Source organism: Coenobita brevimanus, chromosome 76 (assembly GCF_032717465.1).
Source record: "Coenobita brevimanus isolate Jiangsu-jjx chromosome 76, ASM3271746v2, whole genome shotgun sequence".
NCBI lineage: Eukaryota > Metazoa > Arthropoda > Malacostraca > Decapoda > Coenobitidae > Coenobita > Coenobita brevimanus.
In genome coordinates this window covers 23,699,404-23,721,741 of record NC_137029.1, presented here as the reverse complement: position 1 = coordinate 23,721,741, position 22,338 = coordinate 23,699,404, and the positions used below count along the sequence as shown (strand labels likewise).

The following is a 22,338-nucleotide window of genomic DNA, read 5'->3' as shown; positions in this document are numbered from 1 at the left end:
CCTGGAAGGAAAGTAGAGTCCCGGAGTTTTGGAAGTTAGGTATAATTGTTCCCCTGTACAAAGGAAAAGGGGAAAAAGAAGTGTGTGGTGATCATAGGGACATATGTCTTCTTATTGTAATAGGAAAATTATATAGTAGGATACTTATTGACAGAGTTAGGGAAGTAACAGAGGAATTAGTTGGAGAAGAACAGGGAGGTTTTAGGAATGGAAGAGGTTGTGTAGATCAGATATTCATTCTTAGATCTTTAGTGGAAAAGTTTCTAGAGAAGAGAAAGAAGTTGTACAGTATGCGGCCTTCATGGATTTGGAGAAAGCATGTGACAGGGTGGAAAGACAAGGATTGTGGAAAGTATTAAGAATATATGGAGTAGATGGGAAGTTGTTGAAGGCCGTGAAGAGTATGTATGAGGGTGCTAAGGCTGCAGTGTGTATGGATAATGAACTGTGTGAATTTTTCTATTTGAAGGTTGGATTGAGACAAGGACATGTCATGTCTCCATGGTTGTTCAATCTGTATATGGATGGGGTTATAAAAGAGATACAAGGTAGGGCAGTGGATGTTAAAGTGGCCCTAATGAGAGAGGGCAGTATTTGGAAACTACCTGTACTGTTGTTTGCAGGTGATACTGTGTTGTTAAGTGAAGACGATGGGGAGCTGCAAGGCTTGGGGGATGAGTTTGGAAGATTGTGTTAAGAGCTGTCTCCTGCAGGAGGGTTGAGCGGCTACAGGCCGTCTCGTTTGGGGCACCTTCAGAGTGGCTACAGGCCGTCTCCTAAAGAAGGCGGGAGCGGCTACAAGCCGTCTCCTGTTTTCCTGTAGAGAGGCTGCAGGCCGTCTCCTGTAGGAGGGTTGAGCGGCTATGGGCGGTTTCAGGGGTACTGACTGGAGCTGGAGTTACAACTGCACCCCGATGTTGGTTGGGGACGGCTCGCCCGGAAGGTAGTCTTGTATTACTGCTATGGTGGCGGCGTGCGATCTCCGGGTCATAGGGGCGCGCTGCTCGGGCGGACTTATGTCGTTGTCGCCCTGAGTCCCGGCGCCTGTCGGTGCTCCTCTGTGGTCTCCTTGTGGGGGTGTTAGGTCGCCCTCTGTGGCACTATACTGTATTTTAGCAATGACATGTATTTTACCATGCACTTTAAATTACATATTCAACTTCACATAGCATAATATAATAATAAAGGGATTAATCCCCGAGCTAGACCTCATCAGATCATATAGCCCTGCTCGGGTTACAGGAGAGCGCTACCCCTCCCAGCACGGCAGCCATCGGGCGGGGCGCGAACTCGCAACCTCACGCTTAAGAGCCCGACACCCTACCACCGAGCTACCGCGCTCCCCCAATCTTCACACAGAAATACTGCCAATGCTAGAATATCCATTAGTGTGTCAGGAGCTAATTGGTTTAATGGAATATATATATATATATATATATATATATATATATATATATATATATATATATATATATATATATATATATACTGCTTTAATTCCCTGACCATAGCTTTCCATGTGGCTTCAAAATGCTCGCTCGCCACCCCACCTGTGTGGGGAGGTGGGAGTAGGGGGGGCCTCCTAAATAGCCTATGCCCCCCTCAAGGAAAATTGAAATGACGCCCCTGAAAACCATAGAGAAAAATGAGCCCTGACTACCTCTAAGGTAAGAAATGTATGTTAATGTTACGAATATTTGAGGAAGGGTGTTGCCATAGATATAAACATACGGGGTGTTGCTAGCAAGGATGCCAGCATGTACAAGACTTAGATGGTAACCTTGATGTCCATGTACAGTTTTATTTAACTTTGTATATTATGTGCATATATCAGTTACTTACCAACCGTTTGAATTTCTTTTGACATCTAATTTCATGTTCCTCAAATTGCTGGATGAAGTATGGCAGTAATTCTCGTGAATAAAAGTGGAAGTATGCATCTCTAGTGAATTTTATTATCACCTTTATAAACATCCTCGTAGCAACAGTAGAGAGGAAGTTAGCACTCTATGTTGCCGGGTTCTCAGATATTTTCGTATTATTGATAAAATTTTCATCCTGTGGGATACTCTACCGCTCAGTAATATAAGTTTATGAAAAAATAGGTATTGTGTTGTGTAAGATATTTATTGAGTTCTCGATACGTATAATGGATAACTTGCTCTTATTCTGATAAAATGAGTGTGGAAAATACACTTTAGTTCTTTAACGTGGGGTGTTTGTTTTGATTGTCTAGGGGTCCCGGCCGAAACGTACGGAAATGTCTGCTCTCAGAATCACTTCTACTCGCCTGGCAAACACCCTGAGGGGAGTTCTGCCTACCCAAACGGCGGGCATAGCAACAACAGCAGCCATGGTAAGTAGGTGTGTGAATGATGTCGCAGGATGGATGCTGCAATGGAAATGAAATGTTTGCCTGTCAGCCGGTGTCGTATGCACAAGTTCCCCTGTGCAGAAAGTTCTCCTTCACCTTAGTGCGCTTGCGCACTTGCTTTCGCTAGCGCAGTTTCCGGCTGTTCGTTGGCATCCGTGACAGAAGTTCCCACTTATGATTGACCCATTGTGGCTATTTAGGCATTTGAAATGGGTGGTGTGTGCATCACAAAAATAGTTTAATACCTTCTCTTGTATTAGGTTAGGAGGTCTTTGGCTGGCGAAAGAGGTGATGCTATTGTACACACCCCCACTTTGTGCCAGCTTTAATGGTCTGCCCAATGAGTGCTTTTATGCTTTAACTACTGGAATAATTTTGAGTAATGTTTTTGAATGAATATCCTTTTTTGCTTCAAACTCGTACATACTGGATGATTCGCTGCTTTGCAGTGGCAGGCACTATGGTTTATCTTTGGCTGCTTAAGAAGACAGTGATGAATGATTATTTTAAAATAATTCAGGTGTCAGGCAATAGACAGATAGATAGTTTTCTGCATTGATAGGTGGTATCTGGACATGGATGATTTTAAGTGAAAAAGTGCTGGTTGATTTGTCCATTTGTAATGTAAAATTTTAGTATTTGTTTCATTTGTACTGAAACCACTTTTTTTTTTTTTTTTTTTAAATACTATATTCATTGTTTTCCTTATTGATATTAGGTGATATATGGATTAAAACAGTTTTGAGTGAAAAAAGTACTGATTGATTTGTCTATTTGCTTTATAAAATTTCAGTGTTGTAATTTAATTTATACCAAAACAGTTTGTTGATATGGAGATGGTCTTTGACAGTCTCTGGGGAGGTGGTGAGATTAGAAAACTTGGGATGAAAGAGTGGCTGGTTAGGGTGATTGTGGCTACTGTACTGTATGTATGTGGATGCTCACACCAAGGCAAGTGAATGGAGATTTGAGTTGTGAGTTTTCCGTGAATATTGGTGTGTGCATCAGAGGTCAGTCTTGAGCCCATTATTGTTAGTCATGGTGGTTGAAGCTCCCATGTAATTTTAGAAATGGACTCTCATGAGAGATGTATGCTGATGACGCGTTGATTGCAGAGAATAAAAAGGGAGGCAGAGAAAATATTTAGGAAGTGGAGAAATGGAATGAGGCACAAAGGTTTGAGAGTAAATGCTGATAAAACAAAACTAATATCTAGGGCTGGCAACTGTACTATTACAGCAGAGGGGGGTGTGGCTATGTGCAATTTGCCACAAGGGTGTGGGAAGTAATTCCACCTTGTGCAGTGTTTGTGATAAGTGGATGCATAAGAGATGTAGTGGTATTAGAGGTAGACTGCGAAATAATGTTGATATCTTGTGTACGATGTTAGGGAGAGCATGTAGAGATTGTCAGGCTTGAAAGGATTGATCTTGGTGGGGAGTCTTGAGTGTGTGAATGAGTTTTGTTATTTGGGGACATACTGGTAGGTGCTTTAGGTGTGGCAGGAGCTAGCTCTACAGTTATGGTATGGAGTGGGTGGAGGAAGTTCAGGGAGCTGTTGCCTCTCCTGCTATTTAAAGAACTCTTCCTTCCTGCTAAGGGATCTTTGTATGCAGTGTGTGTTAGGAGTGTAATGCTGTACGGGAGCGAGACCTGGGCAGTAATGGAAGAGGATATTAGTTGGCTCAAACTTACAGAAATGACTGGATACTGTATATAGTGCATCCTTGAATTTGAGGCCTGAGGGGCTAGAATTGTGATTGAAGAGTTGAGAAGAAGGATGGAACTGGAATGTATTAGTGTGATAGGTAGAATGAGATGGTTTAGACATGTAGAGAGGATGGAGGATGACAAATTGGATGCAGAAGGTGAAAAGTGTGTGTGTCGGGGGGAGGGTTGTGAGAGGCAGACCAAAAAAGACCTGGGACGAGGTCATAGAGTATAATCTTGGGGATAAGGGAGGCTGCCAGAGATCGAGCAGCATGGAGAGCTACCCTTAGGTGATAGCCAATGCATGCAAGCATGTTGGAATCTTCATAAATGATGCAAAACAATACACGCTGCTGCTTTGAACATTCAATAGGGAAATCCACGAGGAGACATAGGACCTTTTTAATGAGAGAGAGAGCTCTTCACGGGATCCCTTGAGTATTTTGTGCTTGCGTTTTTAAGTTTGATATTGATTCATCAGATATTTATCCTTTGGTCTTTGGTGGAAAGGTTTCTAGAGAAGGGAAAGAAGTTGTATATAGCCTTCATGGATTTGGAGACAGCATATGACAGGGTGGATAGACAAGGACTGTGGAAAGTATTAAGAATATATGGAGTAAATGGGAAGTTGTTCAAGAGTATGTGTATGGGGGGGCTAAGGCTGCAATGTGTATGGATACTGAAGTGAATTTTTTCTGTTTGAATGTTGGATTGAAACAGGGATGTCATGTCTCCATGGTCATTCAGTCTGTATATGGATGGGGTTATAGAAGAGATACAAGGTAGGGCAGTGGATGTTGGAGTGGCTTTAATGAGGAATGGCAATGTTTGGAAACTCCCTGTACTTTTGTTTACAGATGATGCTGTAGTGTTAACACAAAGGGGAACTGCAAGGCCTGGTGAATGAGTTTGGAAGAGTGTAAGAAACAGAATCTAAAGGTGAATGTAGGGAAGAGTAATGGTCTTCAGGAGAATTGAAGTCACTGGATGTACAGTGAGGTTGGATTATGAGGAAATGGAAATCGTGAGTGCATTTAAGTACTTAGGTAGTGTGATGAGTAAGGAAGAGGGTGAAGTGCTTGAAAGGGTACAAGAAGGAAGAAAAGTTGCTGGTTCTTTGAAAGCAGCGATAAGAAATGGAAATGAGCATGGAAGTAATAAAGTCACTGCATGACGGTGTCATTTGCACAGAGTGACTTTATGCTGGAAGTTACTGTTCCCTTCTCTGTTAAGCCTAAATTAACCTAACCTAACCAAACCTAACCTAACCTTAACCTAACCTTATCGTAGATCAACCTAACCTAAATAAACCTAAATTAAACTAATTTTAATTCATGAAATGACTAATTTCACAATCTGCCTGTAACATACATGTATATCTTTATTTATATATATCCATATATCAACCTATAGTTACCTACAAGTCGATATCACATCCAACTAACATCCTGGCACATGTATTTCATACAATGTTGTTGGTAAATGGCACAAAATTTGAGATAACATGCAGATACTTTCAAAATAGAAGCTAAATGGTCACTCGGCGCATGCACACTGAGCGGAATGGTGACTTTCAGCATAAGTCACTCCGTGCATACGACAACGGTATTGTGATACCAACTCTAACGTATGGAAATGAAGCTTGGACCTTGTGTGAAGGACACAAGTCAAGAGTGAGAGTGGTGGAAATGAGTTATTTTGAGAGGAGCATGTGGAGTTAATGGAGAGACAGACTGACATGTGAGGAAGTGAAGGAGCATTGTGGTTTGGATGTGGATATGATAAAAAGAGTTCGGAGAAATACATCGAGGTGTTTTGGTCATGTAGAGAGGATGGAGAGCGAGAAACTAATGAGGAGAGAGTATGTGAGTAAGGTGAGGTGGGGAGAGGGAGGGGGAGGCCAAGGATGAGATGGAGGGTTGGAGTGGAGAGGTACTGGTACAGTATATGAGAGAGGGGGGTGTGATGTGGGAGCAGGGCACTGATTTGGCAGGAGACTGGGTGACATGGAGGCGATTTGTTTGTGGCCACCCCTTATGGGATGAAGACATCTAGCAATAGATAGATACTGTAGATAGATAGTTTTCAAGTTTTGACTTTTTTGAAGTGGTGAAAAGTGATTAAGTGGTGCTTGTTTCCATTCCCTAATGGCGCCGAAGACAGATGGATACTGTATTGAAATGCCATTTTTGAACGAATTTACCCATATCAGTGCCCATTTATCCAAATCTAACCAAAATTTTCATTAATTCAACCTTATTTTGTCCTGACATAACCTAACTAAACTTAGCTTAACCTAATGTAAGCTATCCCCTTTGTAATCATGTTTTCTATGTTTATTGATGATTTCTCTTCATAATTAACCCCTAAAGGTTGGTCCCCATTCTGGAACATGTGTCATGAAAATATCAGTCCCTGTTCCAGAATGTGTAGATGCTTTTACGTTCTCAGCAACTGCAGTACAATAAATAATTGTAGGACATTGGAACACCACTCATTTTAAAGCTACAGAGTTGTACTTTGCTGGGTATAAAGATTCTTATAATCAGTTCAACGGTTTTCATAGTGATTTTTGAAAAATCACCTTTTTTTTTTCCCCCCCCAAATGCCCGCCCCTGACGGTTGATTTTATAAACAATGTCCAAACCCAAGGGATTAAAAAGGCATTTCTGTACACCTTTACGAAATCATTGAATCAATTTAAGGGTAGATACCAGTAAATATATACTGTATATCTATATCTATATACAGTAGGTATATTTATAGATGCGATATATATGCAGTACTATACTGTATATATATATCTATCTGTCTATATATATATATATATATATATATATATATATATATAATATATATATATATATATATATATATATATATATATATATATATATATATATATATATATATATATATATATATATATATATATATAAGTAATAATTTTTAAGAGGAGGTCCTACAGTATGTCTCCTTAAGGATTACCTTCAACTGTTTTCCTCAGTTTAGTGGATTGTACATTTCCACATTTAATGGTGGTTTTGATATCGTGATTTTTTTCAGGTGAAAGTGAGAGATCAAAGCGATTTCGTGCCTATGCAACGTACATTGGTCATATACACCATTTTTTGACCACTGGTTATTATACTTCCGGACTTGATCGAAATACCAAGAGAGCTGTGCACAAGGCCACTTGTAAAGGCCAGTACACTGTAAATGGCTCATCTGTATACTACTCAGTGTCTGGCAGGAAGCTAAGGGTGATCACTTCTGAGGCTGAAAGAGATGTTATTATTCAGATGTGCCACTCTCCAAGTGCTGGTCATACAGGCATCAACAACACTTGCACTAAGATCAGTAGCCGCTTCTGGTGGAAAGGCATGAGAGAAGATGTTGAACACTGGGTAAGAACTGTGTGTAATGTGTGGTATAAATGTTTTATTTTTTTGTTTGTTTCAGTAATGAAAATTTAAGTTCAGAATGTTGCAGAACAAGTCAGTCATCATTATGTTGGAAGCTTAGTCAGTCCAAAAATTTTGCATTTACAGTAGTTCATTGTATTTGTGTCATTTTTATAACAATTGTTTTTTATGCTGTCATTTTTTAAAACTTCCAAACTTTGGATAAAAAGATTGTTTATTATTTTCAGATCTTGCACTGTGATGCCTGCCAGCATCTAGAAAAGACCAAAATGCAAGCTCCGCGACAGAAACGCATCAAGGTCAAGTCCAATGTTGTTGTTGTAGATCAACCCCAATTTGTCTGACTAATAGCAAGCAACTGTCTGCAGGACTGCACTTAGCAGTGAACTGGTGTTCCCTTGCGGATGACCGTGCCTTGCCACAGTGAAGTGCAGGGAAAAGTTTGGAGACTACTTGGTTCCTGGATGGATGCATTACTTGCATCTCACCACCCAGTTAACAGAGGCACCTTAGCAGGCTTTACTCCACTCTGTTTTTAGGTTATATGGTTACGTAAATGGTTTCCTTGGTTACAGGAAACCATTAGGCTTGCCACTCAGTGTAGAGTCACCTGAAGTGAAAAGAAGTTTGAAAAGTGGCTGGAAAGAAAGGGAGAAGTAGGAAGAAATGAGGGCAGACAAAGAAAAATAATGATAAAGGTGAAGGAAGTAGTAGGCAGAACTACATCAAGTGAGTAGATGATGGGTGCCCCTAGTCTGGAGGAATTTCACTGAACCTCGTTCCGTGGCATATACAAAGTTTTATTGCATTTTTTTATACATTGGACCCTACTAATGAAAATAAAAAAGTGCACCCAGTTGGCACACTTGAGCATTTTGTTACAGGGGCCGAAATCCAAAATGGCCCCCACAAAAAATGAAAAATTACAATATTTGATTACTATTGTCACTAGTTTTCCTGATATTACATTATTTCATTGTAGAATTATTTCAAGAAATTCTAGGCATAACAAAGTATATTACATATGTGTAAATTGTGAAAAGAAAAATTACTCACTTAATTATAATTGCATAAAAAAGGCACCAAATTTGATTACCATACCCTGTTAGATTATCACCAGGTATTACAATATTTTATTTTCTTAACAAACTATACTGGGAAAGGATGGAGAATTTGATCTTTCTGTCAGTAAACATTTTTAAATATTTAACATGTCTGTTCCAACAAACATATTTAAACCATAATCTTTTTCACAACTAAAATGTTCATATCCCTTATATCAGAATGTTAGACCAATTACGCTCTTCAAAATTGATCAAAATGCTTTACATCAAAAATATATGTTGCTTATAAATATAAAAACACTGATAAACTAAACACATTTACAATTAATATATTGTGTCTGTCATTCCATGTCCATACTTTCCTCTTCTTCAACTGACACTCTTGATTTACTTTGAGGATTGTGGCAGTCAGTTCCATGGCAAGCACAAAATAGTGAGCAAGAAAGTTGTGCTGCAGCACCACTGCAACGGGTAGTTGAACATGGGGTGCGGGATTGACACCCACACTTAATTAGTTTTAGGATTTCAAGTGGTGCAGGAGAAACATCAGGTGGCAAGCCAATTGGAACCAACATGTTTGAATCAGGATCCTTGGTCCACCCATAATGAAGAGGGTTCATTTCTGGTGGCTTTGCATCAAGGGAGCTTCTCCAAATTACTGCCTGTAAATGGACTCTGCAAACATGTTCTTCAAATGCATCTGTTGTTGGTGGCAAAGCTTTTAGCTATGGTGCTGTGGTGAGCCGAAGATTGCCCTTCTCTGATTGCCACACAGTATATCTTAAAGATGTCATGTTGTTTTCATTTGGAAAGCTATAACATGCTGCAGTGAGTTTTGTGGCTCCAGCAGTAACATCAGTCAGCTCTTCTAGTTGCCACCCTAATCTAGTAAGTGTCTTCCCACTCTTTATTGCTTTTAAGATTGCTCATTTACCAATACCCCATAAATATGAAACATTGTTACATTCTGTAAGAACATGGGCAGGTAACAGACTGTTAAGAACATCTTGATTTTGCTCAACTGTTGCTTTGATATCTGCACTTGATCTTGAAGGACTTGTTCCAACCATTACCATATTGCAGGCAAGATTTTCTTGCTTATAGAAGTGGCATAGCAGGACAAATATGTCTGTGTCATCAGCAACAATTCTAATGCTGTGTCTTCCTGACCATGCCAGATGGACAGCTTGCTGCACCACAATAACATCAGCTTCCTCATGTGTAGTGAGCAAATCAGGCCTGCTTCTTCTGATTCCATTACAAAGCTCTACTGGTATTGGTTCCTTGCCTGTAATCACAAGATATTTGTCATTGTTTGGCAGTAGATCAGTGTGCTCACACAGATACTCACAATGAGATTAATCACCTGGGATTTATTGTGTGTAACAGATAAGCAGACCTTCTGTGGTGGCAGAGGTGTTGCCATTGACAGTCTGTGGCATCTACTTGCTTCCTTCCCAGCCCTAGCTGCTTGTGTTTCCTCATTTATTCTTCCACTGTGATGTCTCTCAAAGACCAGATGTGTGTTTGCTGCTAAAAGACAATGACATATGTACTGCACAAACTTTAATATATAATCTATGACACCTTGCTTGGCCATTTGACAACCCAGAGAATTGCACGCCTATCAAGTATTATAGCATCAGCCGGGACCATTCTGTGAGCAGATACTTCCACTTGGAATTTGGCTTTCAGGGTGGCTTTAGAAGGTGACAGCCTCATATCACCTGTCTTTTCCTGGAATATTGAGGGTGGAAATACAGCCAACTCATAAGAGAGAACATCTCTCATGTTGATGTTCCTAGAGGTTTGAATAGATCAATGTGGTATCATACACAGATATATTGTCCACTTTAATTTTTTTTTCTTGAAGTTGACATGAGCACAACTGGTCTTGTGAGTGGCTTGTGAAAACTCTGTGGCCATCCTTCCTCAAATGTTTTCATCATAGCTGCTCCCAATTCAACAGCCCTGTCAACATTGACATGCTCTGCACATATCCTACCTGTAACCACATTAATAAGTCCAGGTGGATTGGATGATGGATGAATGGATGGCACTCTCCTTTCAGTGGATCTATGCAGCTTTGAAGCTTCTGAATTTTTGCTCTGTCTGCTTCATCGCTTTGTATCCTTGAAGGACCTTCTTCCTTATGGGTCATGACTGTGGATTGTGCGTTTCCATCAAGCATGGATACAACATTTTTTTTCAGTTGAGTGCAGATATGCAGTCCAACAGCCCGCTTTTTCAATTCTGCTGCTTGATGGGTTATTCCAATAAATCCTCCTGGACTGTGGCCATAATGCATGACAGTTGTCTCATTGTACTGGTCAGACCAGATGCCTGGTTGATGTCACAATACATGACCTCCGTCCATGAAGTCTTGAAGCACTTCATCAGGCTGTTTGCTTATAGAATGAATGCATTACAAGGCATGCCTTGCGTAATTGGCAAAGAAGTAAGGAAGCATCTCTTTGATGTAAAGCAAATGGAGTGGCCAATCACCTCGTTCAGCACGAACAAACTGCATCATCAGAAATACTGACTTAACAAGGACATTGATCCATAGTTTTGCTGCTCTGCTTTGTGCTGCTCTGAGGTTTAGTTCTGTCATCAACTCATAATAACTGTGGATAGCATCCTGAATAATTTCATGCAACAACTCTTCAACTATGATGCACAGAGCTCTCATGTTTTGTGGGTACTTTTTTCCCCTGAACATTCTAGAGATCCCTCCAAATGCAACATCCATGATATCCTCTAATCCAGTGTCAGCCATGAGAGTGCCAACAGCCCCTATGAAGGTCATAAGTATATGCATTCCACCTAAGCGTGGAATGAAGTTTAAGAACATATCACTATGCACCCAAGATATGTTTATCACAACTTTTTACAGCTGCTGATTATTTGCAAAGATTGTGTATGTTTGTCCCATAGAATTAGTAATAAATGTTACAGTGTATAGTTTATAGGTGATCAGTTTATTTAGTTCATGTTCTGATAGGAAAAGTTATTATTATTATTGTATGAAGAAAATTAAAAACTGAAAAAGATAGCTAAGCATGTTTTATTTGCATCATCATTCATGCAGGCAGCCATATTGGATTTCGGCCTCCATTTTGACACACTCAGGTGTGCCAGCTGGGTGCACTTTTTTATTTTGATGGTTACATCCCAAAGTATCAGAAAATTCAATAAACCTTTGTATATGTCTCGGAACGAGGTTCACCCGAAAATGACCATTCGGGCACCAGACTACCCCACCTACCACCAGGGGTGGATCCAGGAATTTTCGGTGGGGGGGTCTGATTCACTGATTCAACCAAAGACTTGACGCGACATACTGATATTTCAATGTTGAAATTGCCTCTTTATTCAATGATGCATGGCTGGTGGGGGGGGATGCATCCCCCCCATCCTCCCCCCCTGGATACCATCCCTGCCTACCACCCAGTCCATTGTACGTGGTGGGAATAGGTCTGATTGGTCCTTTAAACTTGACTAAAGACAGATTCAAGTACAGTCAGTGCTCATATAATGAGCAGTCCTATAGCGCAAATCTCACATAACACAGGAGGCAAATTTTATGTCCAAATTTAGTCACAATGCAAAAATGATATACATTACACGGGTAGAGGAAGCTGTCCTTTTTTTTTTTTTTTCCCAGCACCATACTCTGCAGAAACGATAGACATAATGCGGTTAGGGGCCCCAAATTATGGTGCAAACAGTCGTAACACAGCAAACTTGGGTCATAGCATGGTGGGAACAGACACCATGTGGCCAGTGTTAGTCATAGTGCGGGTTGCATCAGCCTACGACATATTGCTATTACATGTCTGTGCAGGGTGTTGTCACGGTCCACTGAGCATTCCTACCCCAGTTGAACCCACCCTCTTCCCTTGCTTTGGCTGCACACGTGCTTTGTGTGATCTTTGCTTTTTTTTTTTTTTTTTTTTTTTTTTAATGGAACCCCACCCCACCTCCTCCCAGCAAACCCACAACCTCTTTCATTCAAAGTGAGGAATCCTCTTGTGTTTGTATGTAATGAAGTCTTCATTAGGGAAGTAAATGTCCTGGAAAAACCCCCCTGAAAATTGCCCCAAAAGGGGAGCTTGGGGTTGGCTTGGGTACCATGAAACCCCTTAATATGTAAACATATGGCTCTATAACACGGAATTCTCATAAAGGAGGAGCTTCTGGGTACAATATTCACGCGTTATGTGAGCGGTTGCTGTATGTACTGACTGTGACCGACTACTTCAAATTTGTGGACGCAATGATGTTTCAAAATATGGCTACAGCAATAAGGGTATCAGCTATAGGGAATTTCTGCATACAGCAGCCATGTGCAGAAAGTATGCGCGAGCTTTCTGCATAGGGGAACTTGTGCATATGACACCAGTGTTTTCCTGCTCCGCAAGTGTTGCTCTTTTAAACTGATTAATGTTGAGTGTTTTGTATAGGTTACTGTCATGATAAGTATATTGTCAGTGTTCCTTAACCCAAGTATATGAATGTAATGTTTAATCTTATTTTTGGCAGAAGACGAAAGTAGGAACAGTCAATTTGAGTAAGGTAAGAACATAGAGTAGTTGTACCACCAGTTAGTTGCACGAGGGTTTTAGTGCATGTTTTTTAGTAATTAATCACAGGTGATTGGCCATGAAATGTTTCTTCATGGTTGCTGGTCACTTTGTTATATAATAGCACTGTTTATTGGTAATCCAGATGTTATTCTCACACTTGCATACAGTAGAACTGCTTATTGGTGATACTGTAAAATAAACAATAAATTTGCCTGTTCACTGTTTTGAAAATAATAGCACTACTTTTTAGTAATAATGTACCATAAACTTGTTGGTGAATATTTAGAAAGTCTTCCATGTTTCTAACACAACTTAACCCCTACACCGCGGGCTTGTTTACCAATGACTTGCGTGTGCCGCGGGGTTATTTGGGCTCCGACAGACTCTCAAAAAATATTTGCCAAAAATCAGTTATTAGTCCTAGAATAATAAAATTACATATGATTGTGGAGCCTTCGTCGGTTACCGTAGGACTTGTGGAGACCTCTGAAGTAGGGTAACGAAGTCTCCACTTTACACTTCCCGACAACCCGTAATATGATTACCACAGCCAGATACAAACACTATAAACACTATTCTACAATTTTCAAGTAGTTTGGGATCCATATTAAAAAAAAAAAAAACACTGTGAAAGCAATGGAAATTACGAGCGCGTCTGATCGTCGCACTGGCACTAGTTCGCTTTTGTTACTCTGTCATTTATTATTCATAAAACCCCTCACACTTTATATTTCTATTACTATATAACACTTATATATATCTACAGTCTTTATCCATAAGTTTCCTTCAGTAGTATTAGTTTATTGTCACTGTAGGGATTCAATTTCTTTCAGTAAAATACGTAGCATTCACTTTCTCGTCCTGTATACTGGCATTGAGAGTGAATGTCACTTTCATCTTCACTCTCATAACTCATAGCATTCAGACATGCTAGAGTGAAACTTTCACTTTCATTACTCCTAGGGTATATACTGTACTCTATCTATCTATCTATTGCCAGACGCCTCAATCCCGTTTGGGGTGGCCACAAACAAATCGCTTCCAAGTCGCCCTGTCCCCCGCCATTTCACTCCCCTGCTCCCAACTCACACCCCCCTCTCTCATATACCTCTCCACCCCATCTCTCCACCTCATCCTCGGCCTCCCCCTCCCTCTTTCCCCCTCCACCTCACTCACATACACTCTCTTCGTCAGTCTTTGACCCTCCATCCTCTCCACATGGCCAAACCACCTCAGTGTGTTCCTCATAACGCTTCCTATCACATCCACATCAACACCACAACGCTCCTTTATAACCTCATTCGTCAGCCTGTCTCTCCATGTGACTCCACAGGCTCCTCTTAAATAACTCATTTCCACGGCTCTCACTCTTGACTTGTGTCCTTCCAACAACGTCCAAGCTTCACTTCCGTACGTTAGGGTTGGTATCACAATGCTGTCATGTAGTAACTTTTTCACTTCCATGCTCACTTCCCTGTTTCTTATCACTGCTTTCAAAGAACCAGCAACCTTTCTTCCCTGCTGTACCCTTTCAAGCACTTCACCCTCCAAACCTCCATCCTTACTCATCACACTACCCAAGTACTTAAACGTACTCACATTTTCCAATTCCTCACCATCCAACCTCACTGTACATTCACTGACTTCACCTCTCTCAAAGACCATCACTTTACTCTTCTCTACATTCACCTTTAGATTCCGTTTCTTACACACTCTCTCAAGCTCATCCACCAAGCCTTGCAGCTCCCCTTCGTCTTCACTCAACAACACGGTATCATCTGCAAACAACAGTACAGGGAGTTTCCAAACACTATCCTCTCTCACCAGGTTCACTCCAACATCCACTACCCTACCTTGTACCTCTTTTATTACCCCATCCATGTACAGATTGAACAACCATGGGGACATGACACATCCCTGTTTCAACCCAACTTTCAAAGAGAAAAATTCACTTAGTTCACCATCCACACGCACTGCAGCCTTCGCACCATCGTACATACTCTTCACAGCATTCAACAACTTCCCATCTATTCCATATATTCTTAACGCTTTCCACAATCCTAGTCTATCCACCCTGTCATATGCTTTCTCCAAATCCATGAACGCCGCATACAACTTCTTTCCCTTCTCTAGAAGCTTTTCCACTAAAGATCTGAGAATGAATATCTGATCTACACAACCTCTTCCCTTCCTAAAGCCTCCCTGTTCTTCTCCAACTAATTTCTCTGTTCTTTCTCTAACTCTGTCTATAAGTATCCTACCATATTTTTTTCCTATATACTAAGAAGACAAATACTCGTATTCTTATAATACTACTCATTTACATTTCTATTTACTTTCTCTATTTTATTTACGTTATTTACACATCTATTTTATTTACACTGTGTTGTGCTCTGTCACTTGAAATAACTTATAAAACTATTTTCCATTGTTCACATATATTTACATTCATTACTTTCACTTGCTGTTTACACATTATTTACAATTCCACTTGCACTGTTTTACTCAATAGAAAGATCGTAGTCACTCTTTTATCAATTGTCAGCCCTTTACCTCTTTCCACACGAGGTTTAGTAGGGGGTAAAGGTCACAGGGCCATTTGCATGGGGGTGAAAAAAGGCCTTGAAGTCAGCAAGAAACATACGTACTCTCGCTTCGGAAGATGAGAATAAACTGATTACGGAGGGCCAGCGTGGAGGCCTGCTTTAGGGGTTATTCAGAGTTACCAATATTGGTTCTTGAAACAGCTAAGTCTAGCACTGATATGATTGGCGGGAAATCTAGACAATACATTATAAATTTGGTAGTTCCAGGTGAATGTAAATATCACTTAGGCTTCTCCCTTCCCTCCTTACATGTATATTTATTACGAAAATAGATTAGAGGCCTACTTAGGAGATATATATTCAGAGCTACCAATGTTATATCTTGAAACAGCTTTGTCTAGCACTGATATGATTGGCAGGAAATCTAGACAATACATTATAAATTAGGTAGTTCCAGGTGAATGTAAATATCACTTAGGCTTCTCCCTTCCCTCCTTACATGTATATTTATTACGAAAATAGATTATACGGCATATTTCAAGGGGAAAAAAACAGCGAAAATTAGCGAACGAGTGCACGTGAGGTGTTGTCAGGTGATGATTAGCCAATTCCAGGTGTTTGGCACTCTCACTTACCTTATTTCTTTCTTGTATATATTATTTGGTATAAGAATAGGACATAGGGCTTATTTCAATGGATGAAATCAGTGAAAAATTCCAGGGAAGATTTACTTAGCGTAGCACGGCCGGGCAGGCGAGAGGATAGGGTAATGGAGGGGGGGGTAGGGAGGGGAGTCAAGAACGGGGAGAAATGGCTAAATTGTCAACAATGGATGGGAGTACAGATGAGATTAGGAGTGCTGACTAGTGTTGGACATTGGCAGTACTGATAGATGATACAAGCCCCCGCTTGGAAGCCCGGGTGAATTCAAAATAACACAGAATCACAAAAGCGACGCCCCGCGGTAAGATCCCTTGCTCCCAAGCGTCACGAAAGTGACGCCCCGCGGTTAAGGGGTTAACAGTGGCATTTAAATTATTATTGATCACTGTTCCCCAGTCAAAAACATCGTTAGCAATACATCAGATTATGCTGTGTGACCTGAAAGCTGCATCATTATGAGAGCTTCCCCGGGCAGAAAATTACTTGGTGATAACAAGAATGAAAAACAAAACAAAAAAGGAAAGTTCTGTCATCCTGAACTCCTCTAAACTGAATATATAGTGCAGGTGTGTAAGTAGCAGGAATGAAGGAAAGAAAAAAAGAACGCAAAGAAACAAAGAAAAAGGAAAAAAAAGCTCGAGCCTGACTTTTTTCTCCACATAAAGATGGGGGAGTTGGGATACAGAAAACAAGGAAAGGGAAAATACAATAGAGGGAGAACTAGATAACAGAAATAAGAAAGATTTCACCCTGTTAATTAGGGTTGTAATGTAGTTGAGCATATCATGACTTGGAACTTTATGCAAAATTTGGTCAGGTTAGTTTTAATTTTGGTGTAATAAGTTAGGTGTTGATTAAGTATGGGATGTTAGGCTGTGTTATCATGGATGTAGGTAACACAGTGTAAGGCTGTTGATTTTGGGGTCCTAGTGTTTGATGTGTCCAGTGAGAAATACTTGTACAATTCACATAATTCATGCATATCCTTATATTCTTACTGATACAGTAATCCACTTGTGGTAATTTGTGCAGTATAAGAGAGAAGGATATATGGCACTGTGAGACACATGATGACTGTGGTCATGGATTGGTGATGACTTTTCCCCTTGGGTAGACCAACAGCTTGAATATCCATAAAATGAGTGTATGTAACAGTATAAGGATGTGAGGATCATTTGCATGTTACAGTAAAGAAGAGCCAAGAAGTAGGTCATGGATAGGTGGTGATTTCTACTTTCCCCATGGGTAGACTAGCTGCATGAATATCCATAAAATGATAGTGTACGTCATGATGTAAGGATGTGAGGATCCTTTGCATGTTGTAGTAAAAGGAGGGCAGGAAGTAAGAGTTGCTTATAGGATACTGAATTTAATTTTTACATGAAGTGTCTATTAATATCAGATTCTGTAAAGAGTGTAATGTAAAATAAAGTTGGCCCCAGACGTCCGCGGAATAAACACCTTCATCCCTGGTGTATTTGTGAATTAGTTCAGGAACAAAAAAGAAGAAATTAGAAAATTCACATAAAAAAAGGGCCATTGAGTGTTCCCATGGAAGTACAGTATGTGAGCTGTCTGAATCCTTACCTTTTTGGCATTATCACAAATACATTATAAATAAATACTAAACTGCTGTAAGCATTCTGTGCATTAGATATGCACACACAAGGAGCAGGGAGTGATTGCGCCATGCCAGGTGCATTGTTAGATGGTAAGCAGAGTCTGCTGATTGTCTGTCAGCAAACACAAGGAAATGGTGAAAGGTTTGTGTAGTATATTCGTGTATTTCCACGTTAAATAAATTATAATGCAAAATTATTTTCCCTCAAAACTTGTGGATGATGAATGTGAGTAAACAGTTTTTTTTTTTTTTTTCCCCCAGGCTGTTGCTTTTGTGTTACCTAACTTGCAACTACATATTGCAAAGGAGATAGCCTGGAAAAAAAAAAAATCAGTTTACTAATTATAATCAGCATCCACCATGAAAAAAAACGCCTTAAAGTAAAATGGAACTACACAAATATAGAAATCTTTCACCACCGCCTTGCATTTGCTAACCTGCAATCAGCTGACTTTGTTAATAATCTACTGATGTGTTTAGCATGGTACAGTCACTCCATTCCCCATGTGTGTGCATATCTAACCCAAAGAATGTTTAGTTTACTGTTTGTTTATGAGGTATTTATGATAATGTTGAAAAGGTCAGTGTTCAGTGACAGCCCACACAGTTCTGTGGCAACAATCATTTCCATCTGCGTATCTCATTCTCATCATCATCATCGTCCAATCCTACGTTGTGCCATGAGGAATGTAGGAACCCAGGTGTAGGCAAGTTGGTCCTGACATTGAAGATGAGAATGACCAGTCTCACTCATCCCTGAGTGGCATTACGTGAGCAGTAACTCCAACCACTCTTGGATATAAACCTTCACCGACTCAGTCCGATTGGATTGCCACAGTTACCCACTAAACCACTCACTTTTAATTAATAACTAGCTACGCTAAACAAGCCTTAGGTAGTTGGTTGCTTGTTAGCTAGCTGGGGTATGATAGGGTAAAATGACTGATGAAATGAGGAAATGACTGCAAAGTGGCTGCTAATGGACTAATACTATCAGATGCATAAGGAATGGAGAATGTTGGATCATTGGACCCATCTTTGGGAATAATATTGTGCCTTTTAGTGGCATCATGCATTTGTGAACATCATCCATTCATGATGGGTCTTGTGATGTATTCCATGTGAATGTTCTAGGCTGACACTGTGTGTGTATACAGGTACTGTACAATAGAAGCTCAGTTTAATGAACATCAATTTAGTGGAAGCCCGAGATAACATGATTATTTTTTTTCCGGTATTTTTTTTTTTCCCAATTTAAAGGAAAATTTCAGTTAAAATGAGTGTAATTCCGTTTAGGAAATTCTGTTCCAAAAACCACTGAATTACCGGAAAAAGTCTCGTATATTGAGTGCATCATCGAGCCCATATCGGAAACACCCCTGACTGGCTGTGTACGATGTTGCCACATGTCCTTGCCAAGCTGCCTGGGTAGCGGCGGGGACTCAGCGATGTCACTTGGCCCATGCAGTCTCCACATGATCCCCCAACTGTAAACAACTGCTCTGCATGTGTGGGGCTTTGCCTTGGTATTGTGTCCTCGCTTGTGTGTGTTTTTTTTTAGTGAACCAGAGCTTTTATGAACCATTGCAAAGGTTCAACAAGAGAAGAAGAGGATGAGGTTTTCTGATGGCCAGAAATTGGAAATGCTGTTATTGAGAAGATGGAGCATCATCGCTGATGCTCCCCAGCCCCTCTTGTCACTCCTGTACCACCTTGACTGTTTATGTAGGGTGACTCCAACAAAGACTAAACCACCCCCAGGCCTGATACTGGTTTGGGGGGTCAGTATGCTACTTGCATCAGGCATATTTCTTTAACAAGTGCAGAACCCCAATTTTAGGAGATAAGCCTTACTGTAGTTTAGTATTCTTATTTACTATACTATTTGGTTCACTACTATCCTCACCTTATTCTTTATGTGTGTGTATACTGCTGTGTGTAGCATTGAGAGTTAGCATAGTTTGCTAGGTTTGGGTGCACATTGTCATGAACTCGGCTTGACCGTTGCCCTCAAGGATTTGGTGGAAAGGATCTCAAACGACCAAAAAAGTTTCCCTTGTATTGATGTAACGGTTGGATTTTTTTATATATATCCCACCGTTGTTGTTCATCAGTGTAACGTCAGGTATTTTTATCCCACCGTTGTGGTTCTGTTTAACTTACTCGTTGATAATACAAATGGTACACAACTTAGTCTCCCCTCAATGACTGATAAAGTATTCACCTCAGTAAAAACTAAGGGGGGGAAGTATCTTCGACTTTGAATGATAAAGGTTAATTGCTTAAAGGATATTTTTGGTAGCATTTGTAGTTTTGGCCGAGTCGAGAATAAGTCAGTACCACGTGTGTTAGTCGTTCCCAAAGCGGAGGAATCTTGAACTGGAAGGGGAGTGAGTTATGCGTGAGAGGACATAATTCCCTTGGTTGGGTATCAAAATTACATATACTTTACTCTACTTTAATAATTCTATACTTGTTAATCAACAGACGTTTTTGAATTACATGACCTTTAATCATATGTAAAAGAGTTGTAAATTAAGCCATAGTTTGGGCGAAAGTAATAACAGTACTGTTACCAAGCGAAACAATTTGAATATTTAATAGAGACTTCTGAGTCCATCACATTACATTCTTTATTATCAGTTATTCTTGGGCTCGTCAATAGCCTCAAGAGTGGGGCATTAGATGGCATGAACTGTCTTTTCAGGCTGGCATAGCCTCGAACCAAAAATATTCACTCTTGTTCTATTTCGTCGGGGCAGTATAAACTCATCACACAATTCACTAATAATTCATAATCACTTGGGCTTGTTTAGCCTCGAGGAACAACTCAAAAATCACATTTTCTTACAACCACTAAATTCACTTCAACACTCCCAATATTCCTAACCTATTAATAAAAGAGAAAAGAAAACGGTTGATGAGTTTGAATTCGCCTTTCCGTTACATGACCACATTAACTTTCAAAATTCTGTACCTTATCTACTATAGAAAAAAGGTTCACCTGATTGATTCATAATTCAATTTCTATGACATTCAGTTTATAAAACTATTCATGGGTAGTGTAAGTGTGTGTGTACATTAAGTCTATGGGCAATATCACATGATGGCCTCGTGCACGCCCCAAAGTTACGGTGTCTGTGGACTGAAACAACGTCTGTTATCCACGACGTCTGGGTAGTCAGTGTGGCTTGTTGGGCATGTAGGGACGCTACTCCCAGATCAAATGAGACTGTGTTTTTGCGATATGGTGAGATTTAATTCTCTTCACTATTTATATAGTAGAGTACACATGACTTTAGGACTTTTGACTGAATTGGGGAAAATTTGAGATTCATTCCTTACTACTTTTAAATACTGAATTTACTGCCATCCTGCCTTGAGTTTGGGGTAGCTTATGCCATCTAGTGACGGCTAAGGCAAGCGGGACTATTTGGTCCTCACAAATTACATTATCTTGGCCTTTTTTGACTATTAATTTCACATATTTGGATTCTAGCAGCTTCATTAGTAAGCATTTCACAACAATGATACGGAAAGACTTGCATACCCATTATTATTCTGTTTAAGGTTTAAACTTGGCGCCCGGCAACGACGCACCACAAGCAAGGGGGGGACATTGCCCGCATCTGTTATTCGTTACTCCCATAGCTCAACACTTCCAGTTACACCACCTATGCATAGATACAGAGATATATACATATAAAAATAATGTTGTCCCTACATCGATCATTAACACATGAACTACTACTTAGGACAGGAGCCTTATAGACTAGTATTCAGATTACACTCTAACTTAGAAATTACAGTACCTCTAAACATATACATGAATACTAAATTTGTGGCATTACATTGAGCCTTGGTTACGGAACTTTATTTTGCAGAAAATTTGAGATACAGTACATCCTTGAAAAATGCGCATTTGAGTTGTGCGATTCGCAAATTATGCAGGTGCCATCCCAAAAAATACGATTAAATAATTTTCGTATTGTGAGCATATTTTTAAATTGTGCAGGTGCGTCTGGGAAGACTGAACCATTCCAACTACATTCCGTATTACTTTACAAGGCGGATGGAAAGAGTAAGGTGACCAGACAGATCGGTATTTAATTTTGTTTGGATTATTCATAATTTTACTAATTTATCATAATTTCATAAAAGGTCATGTTGTAACTAATATATCAGTAATTTTCTGAAAGTGGGAAATGTAAGATAATATGCACAAAAAGTGGGGCATTTTAGTCACAATTAAAAAAGCAGGACAGATTTTTAAAAAGCAGGACTGTCTCGCCTAAAAGTGGGACTCAGGTCACCTTATTCTAGGCATCCCGACTCCCGGTCTGTTC

At 40.0% G+C, this 22,338-nt stretch overlaps 1 protein-coding gene across 7 annotated transcripts in view; it reads left to right on the top strand.

Annotated features, from left to right (window-relative positions):
• Nucleotides 1–22,338, top strand: part of LOC145408244 (fumarate hydratase, mitochondrial-like) — a 93,901-nt gene that overhangs the window by 11,669 nt on the left and 59,894 nt on the right. Inside the window, exons 1-4 of one of the 7 annotated variants that reach the window (XM_080279005.1) lie at nt 2,569–2,590; nt 7,151–7,491; nt 7,737–7,808; nt 13,119–13,151. The exons of 1 other annotated variant lie outside the window; for it this stretch is intronic. In XM_080279005.1, coding sequence (XP_080135131.1) covers nt 2,584–2,590; nt 7,151–7,491; nt 7,737–7,808; nt 13,119–13,151 — 453 coding nt within the window. In that variant the 5' untranslated portion in view covers nt 2,569–2,583. Of the gene's footprint in view, nt 1–1,528; nt 1,668–2,236; nt 2,357–2,568; nt 2,611–2,650; nt 2,706–7,150; nt 7,492–7,736; nt 7,809–13,118; nt 13,152–22,338 lie in introns of those variants that run through there. 5 more of the 7 variants (XM_080279004.1, XM_080279007.1, XM_080279006.1 and 2 more) reach the window with 5 other exon arrangements.